The sequence below is a fragment of the Triticum urartu genome, chromosome 1A (genome assembly GCF_056163025.1).
Source record: "Triticum urartu cultivar PI428250 chromosome 1A, HENAU_Tu73, whole genome shotgun sequence".
NCBI lineage: Eukaryota > Viridiplantae > Streptophyta > Magnoliopsida > Poales > Poaceae > Triticum > Triticum urartu.
The window spans coordinates 141,325,561-141,348,468 of record NC_141873.1 but is presented as its reverse complement, the minus strand read 5'-3'; the positions used below and the strand labels follow the sequence as shown (position 1 = coordinate 141,348,468).

The 22,908-nt window shown below is 49.2% G+C and overlaps 1 protein-coding gene and 1 pseudogene across 1 annotated transcript; one reads left to right on the top strand and one right to left on the bottom strand.

Annotated features, from left to right (window-relative positions):
• Positions 1 to 934: 934 nt before the first annotated feature.
• On the top strand, positions 935 to 6,378 carry LOC147990387 (uncharacterized; annotated as a pseudogene).
• A 3,497-nt stretch (positions 6,379 to 9,875) lies between these two features.
• LOC125530327 (embryogenesis-like protein) lies at positions 9,876 to 10,726 on the bottom strand. The gene has a single exon (XM_087515954.1). It carries the CDS (start codon positions 10,657 to 10,659, stop codon positions 10,249 to 10,251), a length of 411 nt encoding a protein of 136 aa, XP_087372080.1. The 5' UTR covers positions 10,660 to 10,726; the 3' UTR covers positions 9,876 to 10,248.
• Positions 10,727 to 22,908: the final 12,182 nt, after the last annotated feature.

Sequence of the window (22,908 nt, the reverse complement as noted above, 5' to 3'; positions counted from 1 at the left end):
GACTCCCCTCTGCCGGCCTTCAACGCCATCCAGCCTCACCCTGCCGGATCCGGGTCGTCCGTCTCCCTCTGCCTCGCCAAGTCCCACGCTGCCGCTGCTCTTCTTCCTGTCAAGAAGACGAGGATGGCGCCGCCTCTGTCGCGAGGGAGACGAGCGCCTTGCCCGCATCCATTGACCGCATCGCTCCCCTGCTTCGCTCGCACGGGCCTGCCTCGCCTGTCGTAGATCCAGCCCATCTCCAGACCGCCTGCCTCCTGCGTGCCTGGGCCGCATTTGGCGCCAAGGCCCAGCGCACCAGTCGGCCACTGCTCCATCCAGCTGGGCTGAGGCCCATGGTGAGAGACCCCCAGCCCCTCCTGTGCTCTGTTGGGCCAACCAGATCCGGCCCGAGCTGTATTTTTTTTCGCAGAACGTTTTAGCTAATTTCCTGAGTACTACCCGTTTTGCAGAATAGTCCCTAGAGTTCATGCATTTAATAACTCACAAATGGTGCATCGGATTAAAATGTTTTATATATGAAAGTTGCTTAGAATTTTGTGTAGTTTCATAATATGTCATTTTCATCCATGTTTAAAATGCTTAAAATGATGTTTGTTTAAATTTGCTTAAATAACTTTCTAAAATGATTTAATTCATAACTAAATAACCGTAACTCGAAATTTAATAATCTTTATATGTAAATGAGGTAGAATTTTGCATAGTTTAACATGGTGGCATCACTTTGCATGTTTAACAATTATAAAATATGGTTTAGGGCAGAACAGTACCGAACCTAATATATGCATATGTGGATTACCGGAATTGTTGTTCGTTGCTTCCGGCCTCATTTAACCTTGACTAGATAGGTAGTTTTACTTTGCTTCACCCTCTTGCCATGTTTAACAACATTTAATACTGTTGGGTACATAAACAAGATCGAACTAAATACGTCATGTTGTGTTTTGTCAATATGCATCCCGATGCATATTGAGCTCCATTTAACTTGTAGTATTATTTGTGCATGTTGCCATGCCATGCCTCATTAAACCGGACATGCATCATACTTGGTTGTGCATCATGTCATGTTGATGTGTTGTTTGTTTACTATGATTGTTTGCTTCTTTCCGGTGTTGCTTCTTCGGGTTGGATCCGGTAACGTCGTGTTGTGAGGATTCGTTCGACAACGTCCATTTGTCTTATTCGTGGACTCGTTCTTCTTCCTTGCGGGATTTCAGGCAAGATGATCGTACCCTCGAAATCACTACTACCTTTGCTTTGCTAGTTGCTCGCTCTTTTGCTATGCCTATGCTGCGATACCTACCACTTACTTATCATGCCTCCCATATTGTTGAACCAAGCCTCTAACCCACCTTATCCTAGCAAACCGTTGTTTGGCTATGTTACCGCTTTGCTCAGCCCCTCTTATAGCGTTGTTAGTTGCAGGTGAAGATTGAAGATTGTTCCTTGTTGGAACATGGAGATGTTGTTCCTTATTGGAACATGTTTACTTGTTGGGATATCACAATATATCTTATTTAATTAATGCATCTATATACTTGGTAAAGGGTGGAAGGCTCGGCCTTGTGCCGGGTGTTTTGTTCCACTCTTGCCGCCCTAGTTTCCGTCATATCGGTGTTATGTTCCCGGCTTTTGCGTTCCTTACGCGGTTGGGTTATAATGGGAACCCTTGACAGTTCGCCTTGAATAAAACTCCTCCAGCATGGCCCAACATTGGTTTTACCATTTGACACCTAGCCTCTTTTTCCCTTGGGTTAGGCCAGCCCAAGGGTCATCTAATTTTAACCCCCCCGGGCCAGTGCTTCTCTAAGTGTTGGTCCAACCCAGAGCACCGTGCAGGGCCATCCCTTGGCAACTTGGGTTACATCGGCTCCTGTACGCTTAGCTTATCCGGTGTGCCCTGAGAACGAGATATGTGCAGCTCCTATCGGGATTGTCGGCACAGCGGGTGGTCTTGTTGGACTTGTTTTACCATTGTCGAGGATGTCTTGAAGAACCGGGATACCGAGTCTGGTCGGAATGTCTCGGGAGGAGGTCTATTCCTTCGTTGACCGTGAGAGCTTGTCATGGGCTAAGTTGGGACACCCCTGCAGGGTTATGAACTTTCGAAAGCCGTGCCCGCGGTTATGGGCAGATGGGAATTTGTTAATGTCCGGTTGTAGAAAACCTGAAGTTAACCTTAATTAAAATGCATCAACCGCGTGTGTAACCGTGATGGTCTCTTTCCGGCGGAGTCCGGGAAGTGAACACGGTTGTTGGAGTTATGCTTGACGTAGGTTGTTCTAGGATCACTTCTTGGTCATAGTTTTTTAACGACCGTGCCTTGCCTTCTCTTCTCGCTCTCATTTGCGTATGTTTAGCCACCATATATGCTAGTCGCTTGCTGCAGCTCCACCTCATACCTTTACCTTACCCATAAGCTTAAATAGTCTTGATCGCGAGGGTGTGAGATTGTGAGTCCCCGTGGCTCACAGATACTTCCAAAACCAACTTGCAGGTGCCGATGAGTTCGTGCAGACAACGCAACCAAGCTCAAGGAGGAGCTCGATGAAGATCTTGTCCTTTGTGTTGTTTCATTCTAGTTGATCAGTAGTGGAGCCCAGTTAGGGTCAATCAGGGACCGTGTCGCATTTGGGGTTCTTCTTTTATTTTGGCTCCGTAGTCGGGCCCTGATTGTATTTGGATGTTGTAATGCTTTATTCACGTATTGTGTGAAGTGGCGATTGTAAGCCAACTATGTATCTCTTTCCCTTATGTATTACATGGGTTGTGTGAAGATTACCTCACTTGCGACATTGCTTTCAATGCGGTTATGCCTCTAAGTCGTGCTTCGACACGTGGGAGATATAGCCGCATCGAAGGCGTTACAGGCTCCGCCAAGGAGATCCGTTGTCCCCTCTCGTGTTTGTGCTGGTAATGCTCAAGACTGCCGAAGAAGCTGCGGTGCTTACCTCTCTTGGTCCCAAAGTCCCAATATCGCCAGGATTAGGGTCTCTTTCAATGCCGATGATGTGATCTTTTTCTGTCATGTGGGGCCAGCCCTATAGGCGCAAGGGACCTGCGCGGGCCGGCCCTGCGCCTGCCTAAAAATATGTCCTAGTTTAATTATAGTCTTTTTAGATTAGGAGTCTGGGTATTAGTTGGAAAAGTTTAGTCCCAAAGAAGGTTACCCTGCCAACACCCAATTGTAGTAGGAGTCGCAAAGAAGGTTACCCTGCCAATACCCCTTGGGATCAATAAACGTCAAGAAGAGAATAACCTACACCCTCACCTCCCTTGCTCTTGCGTTACGGCGCCCCTCCTCACCCCCTTCTCCAACAATAGGCCGGCAAGGGGTATGCCCTCGTCCTCCTACCTCCCACACCTACAACCTGCGCGGCAATCAGCTGGGCCGTGACAACTTGGTATCAGATTCGTCGTCGATCCCAACGGCCATGTCTCCGCTGTCGTCGCCGCCCCTGCCGCGAACACTAGAAGACCTCACGACCAAACAGCATGAGGATCATGAGGCCGTGATCGCCACGTTGAACAGCCTCTCTGAGGAGAACCACACTGCTCGGACAGAACGCGTTGAGGACCGCGCCACCCTCCAGTCCATCGCCAAGACGCTCAAAACCCTCCAAGGCCAACTGGCGGACACGTCGCAGCAGCAGCGCCCGCAGAACCTGGCCCTCCTTCGGCTGGAAGGCAAGGGCACGCCTCAATTGGGTGGCTCGGGCTCATGCGGCCCTCAGAGGCGGCGTCCCACACCGGGGCCACGGCCGATCAGGCGGATCGGGCTCCGCGCCTCTACAAGATTGATTTTCCCCTCTTTGAAGGGGCCAGCGATCTGTGGCCGTGGCTGACACGCTGCAATCTCTTCTTCCTCGGGCAGCGAACGCCGAAGTCGGATAAAACGTGGCTCGCCTTCTACCACCTCACCGATGTTGCCGCATTATGGTATGGCCACCTCGAGACAAAGCTAGGCCAGCGGCCATCCTGGACCGAGTTTCAAAAACTGATCACCAACCACTTCGGACCGCCGACCCGCGCCAACCCCTTTGGCGAGCTGATCTCCACCCGCCGCTTCGGCACCATAGCGGAGTACTCCAAGCGATTTCTAAAGAATCTCTCTTGGGTGCGCCCATTGCCGACGACGATGAGCGAGATATCTTCACCAACAACTTGGGCGAGCCCATGAAAACTCAGGTCGAGATGATGAAACCGGCGACTTTGGACGCGGCTATGGACTTAGCAATCTCCTTTGAGCACCTCAATACTGTCACCAGCACCGCAGCCACCCCGGACCGGCCCAGCCATCCACTCCGCCCCATGGCCGCATCTAGTCTGGCCTTACCGGACTCCTCCAAACCCACGCCCGCGCTCGTCTTCAAAAGACTCACGCCGACCAAGATAGATGAACGACGCGCTAAGGGTCTCTCCTTCAATTGTGATGAGAAGTTCGCGTGGGGCCATCACTGCAAACGGCCATTCTACATTCAGTCCACTGACACCGAAGAGCGGTTTGAGGATTTCCAGGAGGCACAAATCTCGCTCTTGGCTGTCACCAGAATTCCCACCAGTGACACAATGCAGGTCACTATTCGCATCGGGGACCGTGACTTGGTCGCCTTGCTTGATTCGGGCAGCACTCATAACTTCATCCACGAAGAGCTGGCCACCATCGTCGGGCTACCTTTCTCCTCCAATCGTCGCTTGGGAGTCACGGTCGCTAATGGCGATAAGGTGACATGTCGGGGACTCCTTTAGCAGGTTGCGATCACCATTGACAAAGAGTGTTTCGTTGTTGATCTGCATGCCATTGCATTGGGCGGGTTCGACATCGTCCTTGGTACACAATTCCTCAAAACTCTTGGGCCAATTCTCTAGGACTTCACTACGCAGTGGATGTCGTTTTGGCACTTGGATCACCGTGTGGAGTGGTCGGGCCTCAACTCTCTCGGACGGCCTACCCACCTACATGCGTGCGAAGGCAAGGACCTCCTGGACAACCTTCTGGCCACTTTCGCCGACCCTCAGGGCCTGCCGTCGCAGCGCGCACATGACCATCATATTCATCTTATTCCTGGGACACCACCGGTTGCTGTCTGACCCTACTGCTACCCAACGATTCAAAAAGATGAACTGAAGCGCCAATGTTCAGAGATGCTGGCTCGTGGTCTGATCCGTCCTAGTTCTTCCGCATTTTCATCCCCCGTTCTACTCGTTAGAAAGGCCAACAGGACTTGGCGTTTCTGTATCTACTATCGTGGTCTCAACCTTGTCACCATCAAGGACAAGTTTCCAATTCCCGTCGTCGATGAACTTCTGGATGAACTAAACAGCGCCACTTTTTCACCAAACTGGATCTCCGGTCAGGTTACCACCAGGTTCGGATGGCCCCTGAGGATATCCACAAGACGACATTCCGCACACATGAGGGCCTCTTTGAGTTTGTGGTGATGGCCTTTGGTTTGACCAATGCCCCAGCGACGTTCCAAGCACTCATGAACTACGCCTACATCCCTACCTTCGTCGGTTTGTGCTTGTGTTCTTCGATGATATCTTGATCTACAGCTCGTCCTAGTCGGATCACCTACATCATGTGCTCGTCTTGGAGACTATGCGCACACATCAGCTGTTTCTCAAGCGCTCCAGGTGTTCCTTTGGGGAGGAAACCATGGCTTATCTGGGACACGTCATCTCCGCTACAGGAGTTGCCACGGACAGCGACAAGGTTCTAGCCGTGGTAGACCGGCCAGTTTCGCGCACCGTCCGTGCTGTGCGTGGTTTCTTAGGATTGGCAAGATACTGCCGCAAGTTCATCCGGGATTTTGGCACCATTGCAGCTCCCCTCACGGCGCTCCACAAGAAAGACAGATTTCTTTGGACGCCTGCAGCGACTACCGCCTTTGAAGCTCTCAAGACAGCTCTTACCACCGCCCCTGTGCTTTGGCTGCCGGATTTTGCAGTGTCATTCATTGTGGAATGTGATGCATTTGGATCTGGTTTCAGGGCAGTCCTACATCAAGGTGGCGGCCCCATTGCCTATTTCAGCAAAACCATCGCTCCGTGCCATGCTTCTCTCGCCGCTTATGAGCGGGAGCTCATTGGTCTGGTGCACGCCATGCGCCACTGGCGGCCCTATCTTTGGGGACATGCGTTTGTCATCAGAACTGACCACTACAGCATGAAGTTTTTGTTGGACCAACACCTCGCTACCATTCCATAGCATCATTGGGTGGGCAAGCTGTTGGGGTTCGACCTCACAGTGGAATATAAACCAGGTCACTAAAACATCGTCGCCGACACTCTTTCTCACCGTGATGCTCCTGCCGGCCAGGCACTCGCCATATCCGGGTCTTCTTTTGATCTGTTTGAAGCTCTCCGTCAGGCTGCACACACGGACCCGGCGCTCGTCACTTTCCAGGAACAACTAGAATCTGGTGAGTTAGGCCAGCCTTGGGCTCTCATTAATGGTGTTGTTACCTTCCAGCAACGGGCTTATGTGCCACCCGCGTCGCCACTGCTCGGGAAGGTCCTGGCTGCAGCCCACGATGCGGGCCATGAAGGTATCCAGAAGTCACTTCATCGTCTTCGCCAGGATTTCCATCTGCCGCAAGCAAGGGCATCACTTCAGCAGTATATTCATGCTTGTCAGGTTTGTCAACGCAATAAGACGTAGCAGCTTCATCCAGTCGGCTTATTGCAGCCCTTGACAATGCCATCTCATGTCTAGGAAGACATCTGCATGGATTTCGCTGAGGCACTACCGAAGGTGTGCTTGTCAGGTTTGTCAACGCAACAAGACGGAGCAGCTTCATCCAGTCGGCTTATTGCAGCCCTTGACAGTGCCACCTCGTGTCTGGGAAGACATCTCCATGGATTTCACTGAGGCACTTCCGAAGGTGGGCGGCAAGAGTGTGATCCTGACCGTCGTGGACCGTTTCTCCAAGTATGCGCATTTCATCCCCTTGGCGCATCCGTACACTGTAGTGTCTGTTGCTAAGGCCTTCTGCTCCAACATTGTCCGACTTCATGGGTTTCCAACATCCATCGTTTCGGACAGGGATGTGGTTTTCACTTCGGGCTTTTGGAAGGCTTTGTTTGCCGCCATGCGCGCTTGCACATGAGTTCAGCCTTCCATCCGCAGTCTGATGGACAATCTGAGGCCGTCAATCGCGTCATCACCATGTGCCTTCGTTGCATAACTGGGGATCGCCCACAGCAGTGGCTCCAATGGTTGCCTTGGGCAAAGTACTGCTACAACACTTCGTACCACTCAGCATTGAAGGACACTCCTGTCAGGGTGGTTTATGGACGGGATCCCCCCTCACTCCGAGACTATACGCCGGGCGAGATTCGCCATCAGGCGGTGGAACGGCAGATCATCGACCGCGATCAATTCTTACTCGACATCCGTGATCGTCTCCTTCAGGCAGCACAACAGTACAAGCATTACTATGATGATAAGCATCGGGCCCTTTCTTTTGATGTTGGAGAATGGGTTTGGCTCCGTCTTCAGCATAGGTCGGTTCCTTGGAGTAGGCGCCAAAGGGAAATTGGCTCCCAAAAATTATGGGCCTTTCAAAGTCCTCGCTAAAATCGATACGGTTGCTTATCATTTGGAGCTGCCCCCACGCGCCCGCATTCACAATGTCTTCCATGTCGAGGTCCTGAAAAGCACCATGGTCCGCCGCCGGAAGTTCCGCCGATGCTTCCACCTCTGTTTCAGGGTCAAGTACATCCAACCCATGTCCAAGCATTGCATGCTCGTATTGCTCGGGGTGCCTAGTAGGTGCTCATTCACTGGGAGGGCCAGCCGGCGTCTGCTGCATCATGGGAGGATGTCACACCCTTCCGCGAACGTTATCCAAGCTTCCAGCTCAAGGACGAGCTGTTTCAAAATGGAGGGGGAGATGTCATGTGGGGCCAGCCCTATAGGCGCAAAGGACCTGTGCGGGCCGGCCCTGTACCTGCATAAAAATATGTCCTTGTTTAATTATAGTCATTTTAGATTAGGAGTTTGGGTATTAGTTGGAAAGGTTTAGTCCTGAAAAAGGTTACCCTGCCAACACCCAATTGTAGTAGGAGTCTGTAATCTGGTCTTGTAATTAGGCTATATATAGCCAGCCCTTGGGATCAATAAACGTCAAGCAGAGAATAACCTACACCCTCACCTCCCTTGCTCCTGCGTTACGGCGCCCCTCCTCACCCCCTTCTCCAACAATAGGCCGACGAGGGGTACACCCTCGACCTCCTACCTGCGCGACAATCAGCCGGGCCGTGACATTTTCATTGGGCATTTGACCTATCCGATGTGACAACACTGACGGCTAACAGTTGACCGCGGAGCTGAACTGTTCGCTCAACGAGTTCCCATGCACCTACTTGGGTATGCCTCTTCGCTCAATGAGTTCCCGTGCACCTACTTGGGCATGCCTCTCGGATTCAAGAGATTGAAGAGGGTCCATTATCAGGCCATTTTTTATAAGCTTCAACGTAAAAACAACTTCATGGAACAAGTTGAACTTGCCTTCCAACTAATGGCCATGGCTGTCGTTGGCTATGGCTGTCTTGGATGGACAGCTCGAGGCCGTGGATAGGGCTGCCTTTGCCTGTGAATGATGTCGTCAAGTCCCTGTTTGTGGCTTCCATCAGATTCAACATTGGCGATGGTGCGGCAACCCAATTCTGAACGGATCCTTGGTTAAATAAAACAAGTTTCAGCATAAAATACACAGAGCTATTTCGTCAATGCACGATTCCACGTAGCGTAGGATCACAATTAAAGATGCCTTGGCACAGGACAAATGGCTGCGTCACTTCAAGGCTGATCTGACTGCAGCTTCCTTACTCCAGTTCTTGGGGACGTGGAACAATCTCCATCAGTTTCAGCTTACCACTGGCCAGCCAAACTCATTGACATGGCTCTGGACTGCTAATGGCACCTACAGTGCTAGCTCGGCCTATGCTCTGCACTTCTCAGGTTGTATCAAGCCACCTTTTGCCAAGATGGCCTGGAATTGTGATGCTCCACCCAAATGTCAATTGTTCACTTGGCTAGCTTGGCAAGGCCGGTGCTGAACTGCGGATAACCTTGCCCGCCATGGCTGAGCATGTGCTTAACTGCATCTTTTTACGATCTGTCCTTTTGCTTCAGAGCTATGGCGTCTAGTATTGGACAAGTTGCATCTTTTTACGATCTGTCCTTTTGCTTCAGAGCTATGGCGTCTAGTATTGGACAAGTTGCAGCAACCGGCTAGTCTCATTCCGGCAAAACCTGATGGTACTCTTGACTGCTTGGTGCGACCGTAGCTCCTTGGATCTCACTCAAGATGCAGCCAAGTCCCGGAGATCGATCGTGGCGCTCGTTTGGTGGTCAATCTGGAAAGAAAGGAATGAATGTGTCTTCAGGCATCACTCATGCTCAGTCACCACTTTGTTCCGGAAACTCCAGATGGAGGCTCAGATGTCGACTGAGGCTGGCCAGATGCGTGTCCTACTGCTTGCCGGCCATCCTCGTGAGCCTGATTAAATGCGAGATTGCCTGTTTCCCCCTTCGTTTTGTTTTCTTTTCTCCTTCTTTGGGAGCATTTCACTCAGGTTTAGTGCCTGGGCTGTAAAACTCTGTTCCTATCCTATCTATTTGTAACGAAAGCAGTGTAAACTGCCTTTTGTCAGAAAAGATGTCATCAAAAGCTGCCAGTTTTCCCAAGCATTACTACAGATAGCAAATGATAGTTGCAGCTTAAAACCCTCTTGTCTATCATAACAGCATTGCGCCAGTCACATTCCATTCATTCACCACGCACCTACATATCTGAAGTTAACATGTCTATCCTATCTCCCTGGCTCCTTGCTCAGTTTTTTTCAAGAAGAAATTATCAAGCAAGGCATATGCAAATATGACCATCCTTTTTAACTGTTAACCTCAATTAATAATATCACAATTGGCACAGGAACAAATTACATGCTTCGCTCTTCTAATTTAATTCTGAGGCTCCATCAATCCAGAATGAACATAAATACCAATTTTGCTGGTACAAATTGTATGCTACCAATTTGCATCAGCATGGACAATTAGCTCCAAATGTAATCTCCCACAACAGGAATGAAGTGCAGCCTTAATTTTATTTCCCAATCAGAATATCCAGGAACTACTATAGGAACATATAAGTACTAACTAAAACAAAGATCGCCAAGATTTGTTCCCAAAAGAAGAAATCTCTGACCTCGATGCGCTCATCAAAGAACGGCCTGGAGCAACCACTACTCCTCGAGCTGCTTGAGCTCGGCCTTGAGCTGCTCCATCTTGAGCCCCATGGACCTGCGGAGCGCGTCGGCGTCTGCTGGCGGGACCCGCGCAAGCAGCGCGTCGAAGGCGCCGAGGGCCTCGCCGGCCGCGTCGCGCGCGCAGGCGGCCTCCTCGTTGAAGTACACCGTCTCCTTGCTGTCCATGGCAGCCTCGATCTCCTCCCGCGCTTCGGCGAACTTGCGGTTCACCTCGTCGACGTCCTTGCCGTAGTCCGTCGAGAAGGCGCGGCGTTGTGCAGGGAGGATGAGGCCCCGCGGAGAAAGTGGCAGGGGAGGTCTGGCGTTCGTTAGGGGTTGCGGGGCGGCGGTGGAGGGGCGGAGGAGATAGGCGGCGGCGCGGAGGAGGACGCGAGGGTTTCGGTGCATCCTCGCTTGCGGGGGTGGGTTTCTCTTTCTCTTCTCCTTCCCTGTCGGTGTTTAGGGCATCTTCAACACTATACATCAACCCAAATTACAAGTGCCACAATTCGTGCCACTCGGTTTTTCGATGACATTTTCAGTCACGTAATAGCAAATTTCGTAGGATATATCGTAAGTTTCTGTCAAAAGTAAATTAAAGCACGAAAATTGTCATACTTGACATTTAAGGTTGTCACCATCGCGCTTACTAAAATTGTCATCCAAAATATTCGGAATTGTCATGTTTTCGTACTTGACGCTCGGTACTTATCAGGTCCTACATCAAAACAAAAACATGGCAAATATCCGTGCAACATGTCCACGGATAGTTTTAAGAGAACCGATCATACACCCCGATGCATCAAATAAAATTGAACAAAAAAATTCCATTAATATTGTACATAGCAAAAGTTAAGGGTCTTTATCCATGTCGGACATGGGCACGTCTGCTCCCATGTCCTACTGTTGGAGCCCGTCGACGGCAACGTCGCCCATGGAGATGAGCTCGGCAATCTACGTGGAAGGTCCAGCCTCATGTTCGTTAGCCCGACTCGAACGGCGTGGAGTTGCCGACGTTGGCAGTGTTTCAGTCCGTCTGTGTTCACCTCCGCCGCGATCTCCCCGAACATGCAGTCGTACTCCGCCTCATTGATGCGGAGACGTCACCGCTCGCGAAGGATGGCGCAAGCACTGCACACGGACTCGTACATCGTCCGCTGCTCATCCGTGATGCCCCGGATTCTGTGCGAGCATGCCCGTGATGACCTTCGCGTTCGCATGCTCGCCGGTGATCTAGCCATCCATGAGTCGATGGTGCTCTAGGAGCTGCAAGTTGTACCACTGCTTCTCCTGTAGCATCTGAAACGCGGAGACCGGCAGCGTCTGCTTCTCCGGTTGCGTCTCCACCATGACGGTGTTGTAATGCGCTTTCAGCTACTGTAGAGCGAGCCCCGTAGCAGGCGCGGGTGGCTGCTCCTCCTCCTTCGTGTCCTCCATGTCAAGGAGAACTCCGAGGCTCTCCCTCCCAACATAATGTGGGCCATGCAGCGGGCACCCCATGTGTCCAACAAGTTTGCGACTCCGTGGCGGAGGCACGGCGAAAGGGTCTTCCACCAGCCCCAGCTAGCCTCGACCATTGGTCTGGAGGTCAAAGGGAAGAGGTGGTGTGCCGAGAGAGATAAGATGAAAGGAGTGTAGGGGAACGTGCTACGCAAAAAAATTATGCTACATGATCACACCCGGAAACACTATGAAGATGGCGGTAACGATCAAACTCATCAACGGGGAAGAGTAGCGGAAGCAAATGACGAGCCGGGGCATCCCGTCGATTCCCACACCTAGATTACACCTCCCAGCGCGGGAATTGTTCTCCAAGACGAGAGTCAAAGTAGACGAGCCCTCTAAGTATCCATGCATTCCGAAGTAGTAGTCCGACAGAGCTTCGACGTCGAGGAAGAAAAAATGTAAGAAAATTAGAGAGAGAAAGCCTAGTGGCGCTTCTCGTCTAATTAGAGCATCTACAGTCGGGGCACTCAAACCCGCCTCATACGCCCGGGCGGGCCGCCCGGTCACTGACCGGACACGTTTCTTCGACCCAGACGGACGCCTCAAATGGGCCTCGAATGCCCGGACTGATCGGCACCCCCCATATCCAGCCTAAATAAGGGGCGGATATGGGGGTGCCCGGGCACGCCCGCCACGTCGGACTGACGAAGGGGTCCCAGTCGGAAACGCCATCAAACCCGGTGGTCCGAAGATCGTCTCCTCCTTCGAACCGGTTGGAACGATGGTAACATGGACACGGGATTTTACCTAGGATTCGGGCCCTCTTGATGGAGGTAAAACCTTGCGTCCTTCTTTTGATTGTGTTCATATGGGGGATAGTACAGAGTACATATATCTACCACGAGATTGTTCTAATGAATATGAGTTGATCTATCGACTAACCTGGCCCCGGTTTATATATGCATCGAAGGCCTAGGGTTTAGAAGAGTCCTCGTGTTGTGCGCCAAGTCATGTGGAGTCTTGTATGCGCCGTGGTCTGCCGGAGGTGGCCCATTGGTGAACCACCATAAGGGTCCTCGGCCCGACCCACAGGTCGGGAGACGACGTGGATCTAGGATATGAAATATGAGAGAGGTGAATGCAAAATAGCTAATTTGAGACATGACCGATAAGTGTCCGCGGACGGGCGCATTCGTGGACGTTTGAGGCGACGATGCCATGTACTTAGGGTAGGGTCATAGGCCTGACCTAGACGCCCTACCCAAGGACACTTCCCTAGAGTCAAAGTCATTTGAAGTACAACAGAAGATATCGACTAAAACCAAGTTAAAGTGCAAGCCACTCAACCAGTTATCCCACTCGGATACCCCAATTCCACTCGATCAAGATAGAGTCACTCGACCACATGAAGAATCACTCAGAGTACAGAAGGTCTAAAGTCACCCTAGGATGGCAACGGTCAGGCGTTCACTCCGTAGTCTTAAAGATCATTTATAATCATTCATAGCTAGCGTTACCAATAACGCCCCTGCCTTAACGTACATTGAACCCTGTGTAACTGAGGGCTGGAGGGGTCTGGCGCACTCTATATAAGCCACCGCCCTCCTCTGGCACAAGGGTTCGCACCCCCTGTAACTCTCACGCATAATCCAGTCGACAAAGCCTCCGGGCACCAAGACGTAGGGCTATTACTTCCTCCGAGAAGGGCCTGAACTCGTAAATATTGCGTGCACAACCTTGCCGTACCTAGGGCCTTGCCTCCTCCTACGTACCCCCTATTCTTACTGTCAGACTTGCTCCCACGACAGTTGGCGCCCACCGTGGGGCCGGCGTCTTAGCGACTTCCAGTGAGGTTGCAGTTTTTCCGATCTTCATCAACATGGTTTCCGGCGGTGGTTTGGCTTTGGGCCGCGAGATCCATCTCGGCGTGCTCGTTTTTGTCGCTGACGACTCCGCCTAGCTCTAAGAGGCCCCCCTCGACGTCGAGGCCCTTCCCATCCGCGGGGCGGCACACTTTCGCGCGAGTGCATGCGGCGTCCTTCTGCGGCAGCCGTCGACCTAGTATCGGTCGGCTCCCGCGTCATCCACTCTCCCCGCTATACACCGCCGCAAGCGATTCGGTCGGTCGCGGCTTCAGCGGTGGGTGAGGTATGCGGTGGCTCGACAGTCGGCCACCCCTCAAGTCGCGGCAATTGAGCCCGACGTATCTCTCTACGGACCATTCGACCTATCAACTGGTTCCGCAGACACTCTGTCTGAGTGCGGAAGCAGCGATCCCGCGATGGAAGTCCTCATGGCCGACTCCCGTCGCAGCCTGCCTGGTTTCCGTGACAACGGCGGCAGCGACGACGGTGATGGCCCGTCGTACATTCATGATGAGTATGAAACTCAAGCCCTCACTTCAGATCAGAGAGAAGACTTGCATCGCCGCAACATGGAGGCACTCCAGACCCCCATCGTGGGGGAGACCTCCGAGGCTCGGGCCTTGGAGGCTGCGTGCCTGGCCACCTTGGCTGAGCGCACGCGTTTGGAGAATCTTCAACATTCACTCGACGAACGCGCCCACCGGCAGATCCCCGAATCTAGTTGACGGCCTCGACAATTGTTTTCTCCTGAACCTCAGGTATACCTGTTGGGTAACGCAGTAATTTCAAAAAAATTCCTATGCACACGCAAGATCATGGTGATGCATAGCAACGAGAGGGGAGAGTATCGTCTACGTACCCTCATAGACCGTAAGCAGAAGCGTTATGACAATGCGGTTGATGTAGTCGTATGTCTTCACGATTGACCGATCTAGTACCGAAGATACGGCACCTCCATGATCTACACATGTTTAGCTCGGTGACGTCCCGCGAACTCACGATCCAGTAGAGCTTCGAGGGAGAGTTTCGTCAGCACGACGGCGTGATGATGGTGATGATGTTGCTACCGGAACAGGGCTTCACCTAGGCACCACTATGATATTATCGAGGTGGATTATGGTGGAGGGGGGCACCGCACACGGCTAAAAGATCAATGATCAACTTGTGTGTCTATGGGGTGCCCCCTCCCCCGTATATAAATGAGTGAAGGAGGGGAGGGGTCGGCCCTCTCTATGGCGCGCCCTAGGGGAGTCCTACTCCCGGGGAGTAGGACTCCCCCCTTCCATGTAGTAGGAGTAGGAGAGAAGGAAGAGGAGGAGAGGAGAAAGGAAAGGGGGGCTCCCAATTCGGATTGGGCTAGGGGGCGTGCCTCCCACCTTTTCCTTCCCTCTCCTCTTTTCCACTAAGGCCCAATAAGGCCCATATACTCCCCGGGGGTTCCGGTAACCTCCTAGTACTCCGGAAAATGCCCGAACTCATCTGGATCCATTCCGATGTCCAAACATAAGCTTCCAATATATCAATCTTTATGTCTCGACCATTTGGAGACTCCTCGTCATGTCGGTGATCAAATCTGGGACTCCGAACTACCTTTGGTACATAAAAACACATAAACTCGTAATACTGATTGTCACCGAACGTTAAGCATGTGGACCCTACGGGTTCGAGAACTATGTAGACATGACCGAGACATGTCTCCAGTCAATAACCAATAGCGGAACCTGGATGCTCATATTGGCTCCTACATATTCTACAAAGATCTTTATCGGTCAAACCGCATAATAGTATACGGTATTCCCTTTGTCATCGGTATGTTACTTGCCCCAGATTTGATCATCGGTATCTTAATACCTAGTTCAATCTCGTTACCAGCAAGTCTCTTTACTCATTCTGTAATGCTACATCCTGTAACTAACTCATTAGCTACATTTCTTGCAAGGCTTATTGTGATGTACATTACCGAGAGGGCCCAGAGATACCTCTCCGACAATCGGAGTGACAAATCCTAATCTTGATCCATGCCAACTCAACAAACACCATCGAAGACACCTGTAGAGCACCTTTATAATCACCCAGTTACGCTGTGATGTTTTGGTAGCACACAAAGTGTTCCTCCAGTATTCGGGAGTTGCATGATCTCATAGTCATGGGAACATGTATAGTTATGGAGAAAGCAATAGCAACAGACTAAACGAACATCGTGCTAAGCTAAGGGATGGGTCAAGTCAATCGCATCATTCTCTAATGATGTGATCCCGTTAATCAAATGACAACTCATGTCTATGGTTAGGAAACATAACCATCATTGATTCAACGAGCTAGTCAAGTAGAGGCAAACTAGTGACATTCTGTTTGTCTATGTATTCACACATGTACTAAGTTTCCGGTTAATACAATTCTAGGATGAATAATAAATGTTTGTCATGATAAAAGGAAATATAAATAACAACTTTATTATTGCCTCTAGGGCATATTTCCTTCAGCCTCCCACTTGCACTAGAGTTAATAATCTAGATTACATTGTAATGATTCTAACACCCATGGAGTCTTGGTGCTGATAATGTTTTGCTCGTGAGAGAGGCTTAGTCAACGGCTCTGCAACTTTCAGATCCGTATGTATCTTGCAAATCTCTATGTCTCCCTCCTTGGCTTGATCGCAGATGGAATTGAAGCGTCTCTTGATGTGCTTAGTTCTCTTGTGAAATCTGGATTCCTTTGCCAAGGCAATTGCACCAGTATTGTCACAAAAGATTTTCATTGCACCTGATGCACTAGGTATGACACCTAGATCGGATATGAACTCCTTCATCCATACTCTTTCATTTGCTGCTTCTGAAGCAGCTATGTATTCCGCTTCACACGTAGATCCCACCACGACGCTCTGCTTGGAACTGCACCAACTGACAGCTCCACCATTTAATAAAAACACGTATCCGGTTTGTGACTTAGAGTCATCTGGATCAGTGTCAAAGCTTGCATCGATGTAACCGTTTACGATGAACTCTTTGTCACCTCCATATACGAGAAACATATCCTTAGTCATTTTCAGGTATTTCAGGATGTTCTTGACCGCTGTCTTGTGATCCACTCATGGATTACTTTGGTACCTCCCTGCTAAACTTATAGCAAGGCACACATCAGGTCTGGTACACAGCATTGCATACATGATAGAGCCTATGGCTGAAGCATAGGGAACACCTTTCATTTTCTCTCTATCTTCTGAAGTGGTCGAGCATTGAGTATGACTCAACTTCACAGCTTGTAATACAAGCAAGAACCCTTTCTTTGCCTGATCCATTTTGAACTTCTTCAAAACTTTATCAAGGTATGTGCTTTGTGAAAGTACAATCAAGCATCTTGATCTATCTCTATATATCTTGATGCCCAATATATAAGCAGCTTCACCGAGGTCTTTCATTGAAAAATTCTTATTCAAGTATCATTCTATGCTATTCAGAAACTCAGTATCATTTCCGATCAACAATATGTCATCTACATATAATATCAGAAATGCTACCGAGCTCCCACTCACTTTCTTGTAAATATAGGCTTCTCCAAAAGTCTGTATAAAACCATATGATTTGATCACACTATCAAAGCATATATTCCAACTCTGAGAGGCTTGCACCAGTCCATAAATGGATCGCTGGAGCTTGCACACTTTGTTAGCACCTTTTGGATCGAAAAAACCTTCTGGTTGCATCATATACAATTCTTCTTTAAGGTATCCATTAAGGAATGCAGTTTTGAAATCCATTTGCCAAATTTGATAATCATAAAATGCGGAAATTGCTAACATGAATCGGACGGACTTAAGCATCGCTACGGGTGAGAAGGTCTCATCGTAGTCAACTCCTTTAACTTGTCGAAAACCTTTCGCAACAAGTCGAGCTTTGTAGACAGTAACATTACCGTCAGCGTCAGTCTTCTTCTTGAAGATCCATTTATTCTCTATGGCCTGCCGATCATCGGGCAAGTCAACCAAAGTCCACACTTTGTTCTCATACATGGATCCCATCTCAGATTTCATGGCTTCAATCCATTTTGCCGAATTTGGGCTCATCATCGCTTCCTCATAGTTCATAGGTTCGTCATGGTCAAGTAACATGACTTCCAGAACAGGATTACCGTACCACTCTGGTGCGGATCTTACTCTGGTTGACCTACGATTCTGCAGTAACTTGATCAGAAGTTTCATGATCATCATCATTAGCTTCTTCACTTACTGGTGCAGGAATCACTGGAACTGATTTCAGTGATGAACTACTTTCCAATAAGGGAGAAGGTACAATTACCTCGTCAAGTTCTACTTTCCTCCCACTCACTTCTTTCGAGAGAAACTGCTTCTCTAGAAAGGATCCATTCTTAGCAAGGAATATCTTGCCATCGGATCTGTGATAGAAGGTGTACCCAACAGTCCCCTTTGGGTATCCTATGAAGACACATTTCTCCTATTTGGGTTCGAGCTTATCAGATTGAAGCCTTTTCACATAAGCATCGCAACCCCAAACTTTAAGAAACGACAACTTGGGTTTCTTGCCAAACGACAGTTCATAAGGTGTTGTCTCGACAGATTTAGATGGTGCCCTATTTAACATGAATGCAGTTGTCTCTAAAGCGTAACCCCAAAACGATAGCAGTAAATCAGTGAGACATAATAGATCACACCATATCTAGTAAAGTACGATTACGACGTTCGTACACACCATTACGTTGTGGTGTTCCAGGTGGCATGAGCTGCGAAACTATTCCGCATTGTTTCAAATGAAGTCCAAACTCATAACTCAAATATTCGCCTCCACGATCAGATCGTAGAAACTTGATTTTCTTGTTACGATGATTTTCCACTTCACTTTGAAATTCTTTGAACTTTTCAAATATTTCAGACTTATGTTTCATTAAGTAGATATACCGATATCTGCTCAAATCATCTGTGAAGGTGAGAAAATAACAATATCCGCCGCGAGCTTCAATGTTCATTGGACCACATACATCAGTATGTATGATTTCCAATAACTCTGTTGCTCGCTCCATTGTTCCAGAGAACGGAGTTTTAGTCATCTTGCCCATGAGGCATGGTTCGCAAGTACCAAGTGATTCATAATCATGTGATTCCAGAAGTCCATCAGAATGGAGTTTCTTCATGCGCTTTACACCAATATGACCTAAACGGCAGTGCCACAAATAAGTTGCACTATCATTATCAACTCTGCATCTTTTGGCTTCAATACTATGAACATGTGTACCACTAATATCAAGATTTAGTAAAAATAGACCACTCATCAGGGGTGCATGACCATAAAAGATATTACTCATATAAATAGAACAATCGTTATTCTCTGATTTAAATGAACAACCGTCTCGCATCAAACAAGATCCAGATATAATGTGCATGCTCAACGCTGGCACCAAATAACAATTATTTAGGTCTAATACTAATCCCGAAGGTAGATGTAGAGGTAGTGTGTCGACGGCGATCACATCGACTTTGGAACCATTTCCCACGCGCATCTTCACCTCGTCCTTAGCCAATCTTCGCTTAATCCGTAGCCCCTGTTTCGAGTTGCAAATGTTAGCAACTGAACCAGTATCAAATACCCAGGCACTACTGCGAGCATTAGTAAGGTACACATCAATAACATGTATATCAAATATACCTTTCACTTTGTCATCCTTCTTCTCCGCCAAATACTTGGGGCAGTTCCGCTTCCAGTGACCAGTTCCTTTGCAGTAGAAGCACTCAGTCTTAGGCTTTGGTCCAGACTTGGGTTTCTTCACTTGAGCAGCAACTGGCTTGTTGTTCTTCTTGAAGTTCCCCTTCTTCTCTTTACCCTTTTTCTTGAAACTGATGGTCTTGTTGACCATCAACACTTGATGCTCCTTCTTGATTTCTACCTTCGCAGCCTTTAGCATTGCGAAGAGCTCAGGAATCGTCTTATCCATCCCTTGCATATTATAGTTCATCACGAAGCTCTTGTAGCTTGGTGGCAGTGATTGAAGAACTCTGTCAATGACACTATCATCAGGAAGATTAACTCCCAGTTGAGTCAAGTGGTTGTGGTACCCAGACATTCTGAGTATATGTTCACTAACAGAACTATTCTCCTCCATCTTGCAGCTATAGAACTTATTGGAGACTTCATATCTCTCAATCCGGGCATTTGCTTGAAATATTAACTTCAACTCCTGGAACATCTCATATGCTCCATGACGTTCGAAACGTCGTTGAAGTCCCGGTTCTAAGCCATAAAGCATGGCACACTGAACTATCGAGTAGTCATCAGCTTTGCTCTGCCAGGTGTTCATAACATCTGGCGTTGCTCCTGCAGCGGGTTTGACACCTAGCGGTGCTTCTAGGACGTAATTCTTTTGTGCAGCAATGAGGATAATCCTCAAGTTACGGACCCAGTCCGTGTAGTTGCTACCATCATCTTTCAACTTAGCTTTCTCTAGGAACGCATTAAAATTCAACGGCACAACAACACGGGCCATCTATCTACAACAACATAGACATGCAAAATACTATCAGGTGCTAAGTTCATGATAAATTGAAGTTCAATTAATCAAATTACTTAAGAACTCTCACTTAGATAAACATCTCTCTAATCATCTAAGTGATCACGTGATCAATATCAACTAAACCATGTCCGATCATCACGTGAGATGGAGTAGTTTTAAATGGTGAACATCACTATGTTGATCATATCTACTATACGATTCATGCTCGACCTTTCGGTCTCAGTGTTCCGAGGCCATATCTGCATATGCTAGGCTTGTCAAGTTTAACCCGAGTTGTGACGCCCCCGATTCAATCGTACACTAATCATACACGCAAATGTGTACGATCAAGATCAGGGACTCACGGGAAGATATCACAACACAACTCTACAAATAAAATAAGTCATACAAGCTTCATATTACAAGCCAGGGGCCTCGATGGCTCGAATACAAGAGCTCGATCATAGACGAGTCAACGGAAACAACAATATCTGAGTACAGACATAAGATAAACAAGTTTGCCTTAAGAAGGCTAGCACAAACTGGGATACAGATCGAAAGAGGCGCAGGCCTCCTGCCTGGGATCCTCCTAAACTACTCCTGGTCATTGTCAGCGGGCTGCACGTAGTAGTAGGCACCTCCCGAGTAGTAGTAGTCGTCGTCGACGGTGGCGTCTGGCTCCTAGGCTCCAACGTCTGGTCGCAGCAATCGGGTATAGAAAAGGGAGGAAAAGAGGGAGAAAGCAACCGTGAGTACCGATCCAAAGTACTAGCAAGCAAGGAGCTACACTACATATGTATGCATTGGTATCAACTGGAATAAGGCTATTATATGTGGACCGAACTGCAGAAAGCCGGAATAAGGGGGGATAGCTAGTCCTTTCGAAGACTACGCTTCTGACAGCCTCCGTCTTGCAGCATGTAGAAGAGAGTAGACTGAAGTCCTCCAAGTATCATCGCATAGCATAATCCTAACCGATGACCCTCCCCTCGTCGCCCTGTGAGAGAGCGATCACCGGTTGTATCTGGCACTTGGAAGGGTGTATTTTATTAAGTATCCGGTTCTAGTTGTCATAAGGTCAAGGTACAACTCCAAGTCGTCCTGTTACCGAAGATCACGGCTATTCGAATAGATCAACTTCCCTGCAGGGGTGTACCACATTTCCAAACACGCTCGATCCCCTTTGTCCGGACACACTTTTCTGGGTCATGCCCTGCCTCGGAAGATCAACACGTCGCAGCCCTACCTAGGCACAACAAAGAGGTCAGCACGCCGGTCTAAATCCTATGGCGCAGGGGTCTGGGCCCATCGCCCATTGCACACATGCACGTTGCGTACGCGGCCAGAGAGCAGACCTAGCAACCTCCATTACAAAGGAAGTTGCGTGACGCGGTCCAACCCGGCGCGCGCCGCTCAGTCGCTGACGTCACGAAGGCTTCGGTTGATACCACGACGTCGAGTGCCCATAACTATCCCCGTGTAGATGGTTAGTGCGTATAGGCCAGTGGCCAGACTCAGATCAAATACCAAGATCTCGTTAAACATGTTAAGTATCCGCGAACGCCGACCAGGGCCAGGCCCACCTCTCTCCTAGGTGGTCTCAACCTGCCCTGTCGCTCCGCCACAAGGTAACAGTCGAGGGCCGTCGGGAACTCAGGCCCACCACTACCTGGATGGAGCCACCTGCCCCTTCAGCCCCCATCTCCAAACAGTATCACCGGTAATGTAACAGTGTAAAGTATATAGTATATGCCCATGATCACCTCCCGAAGTGATCACGGCCCAGTAGTATAACATGGCAGACGGACAAGAGTGTAGGTCCACTTATGGAACTAGCATCATATACTAAGCATGTAGGATTGCAGGTAAGGTATCAACAATTGTAGCAACAATGACAGGCTATGCATCAGAATAGGATTAACGGAAAGCAGTAACATGCTACACTACTCTAATGCAAGAAGTAGAGAGAAGAGTAGGCGATATCTGGTGATCAAAGGGGGGGGGCTTGCCTGGTTGCTCTGGCAAGAGAGAGGGGTCGTCAACACCGTAGTCGTACTGGGTAGCAGCGGCGTCGGTCTCGGTGTCTAGCGAGAGAAGAGGGGGAGGAAACAATAAATATAATGCAAACAAATGCATGACGATGCATGACATGACAATGCGTGAAGCTAGGTGTGCCCTAACGCGGTACGAGGTGGTACCGGTGAAGGGGGAAAACATCCGGGAAAGTATTCCCGGTGTTCCGTGTTTTCGGACAGATGAACCGGAGGCGGAAAGTTGCATGTTTGCTATGCTAGGGATGCGTGGCGGACAAACGGGCTGCGTATCCGGATTCGTCTCGTCGTTCTGAGCAACTTTCATGTAGAAAACTTTTTCATCCGAGCTACGTTTTAAATTCTATTAATTTTCAAAGTTTTATTAATATTCTGAAATTACTTTTAAATACGAAAATAAATGCTAAAATGCTAGGCGCACCCAGCACAGTGTACACCAAAGTGTACCCAATTGCTGACAGGTGGGCTAGGGGGTCCCAGTTGACCAGTCAACATTTGACTGGTCAACAGGGGGTGGGGCCCCCTGTCATGCACTGATTTGCCTAGCCTAACAGTTTAGTTAACTAAACTAGTGATTAGGCTAATTAATCCCGAGTTAATTAAGCTAATTAAACATTTAATTAATTAAATTATTTCCTTTTATTATTATTATTATTATTATTATTTGTAAATGGGACGTGGGGCCTACTGGGCAGTGGCCCATAGGTCATAGCGGGCGTGGGCGAGCGGGGCTGCGGGCGCCTGGGCGTGGCCGCCCGCCCGAACGACAGGCGGGAGGGGGAACGACAGAGGCAAGC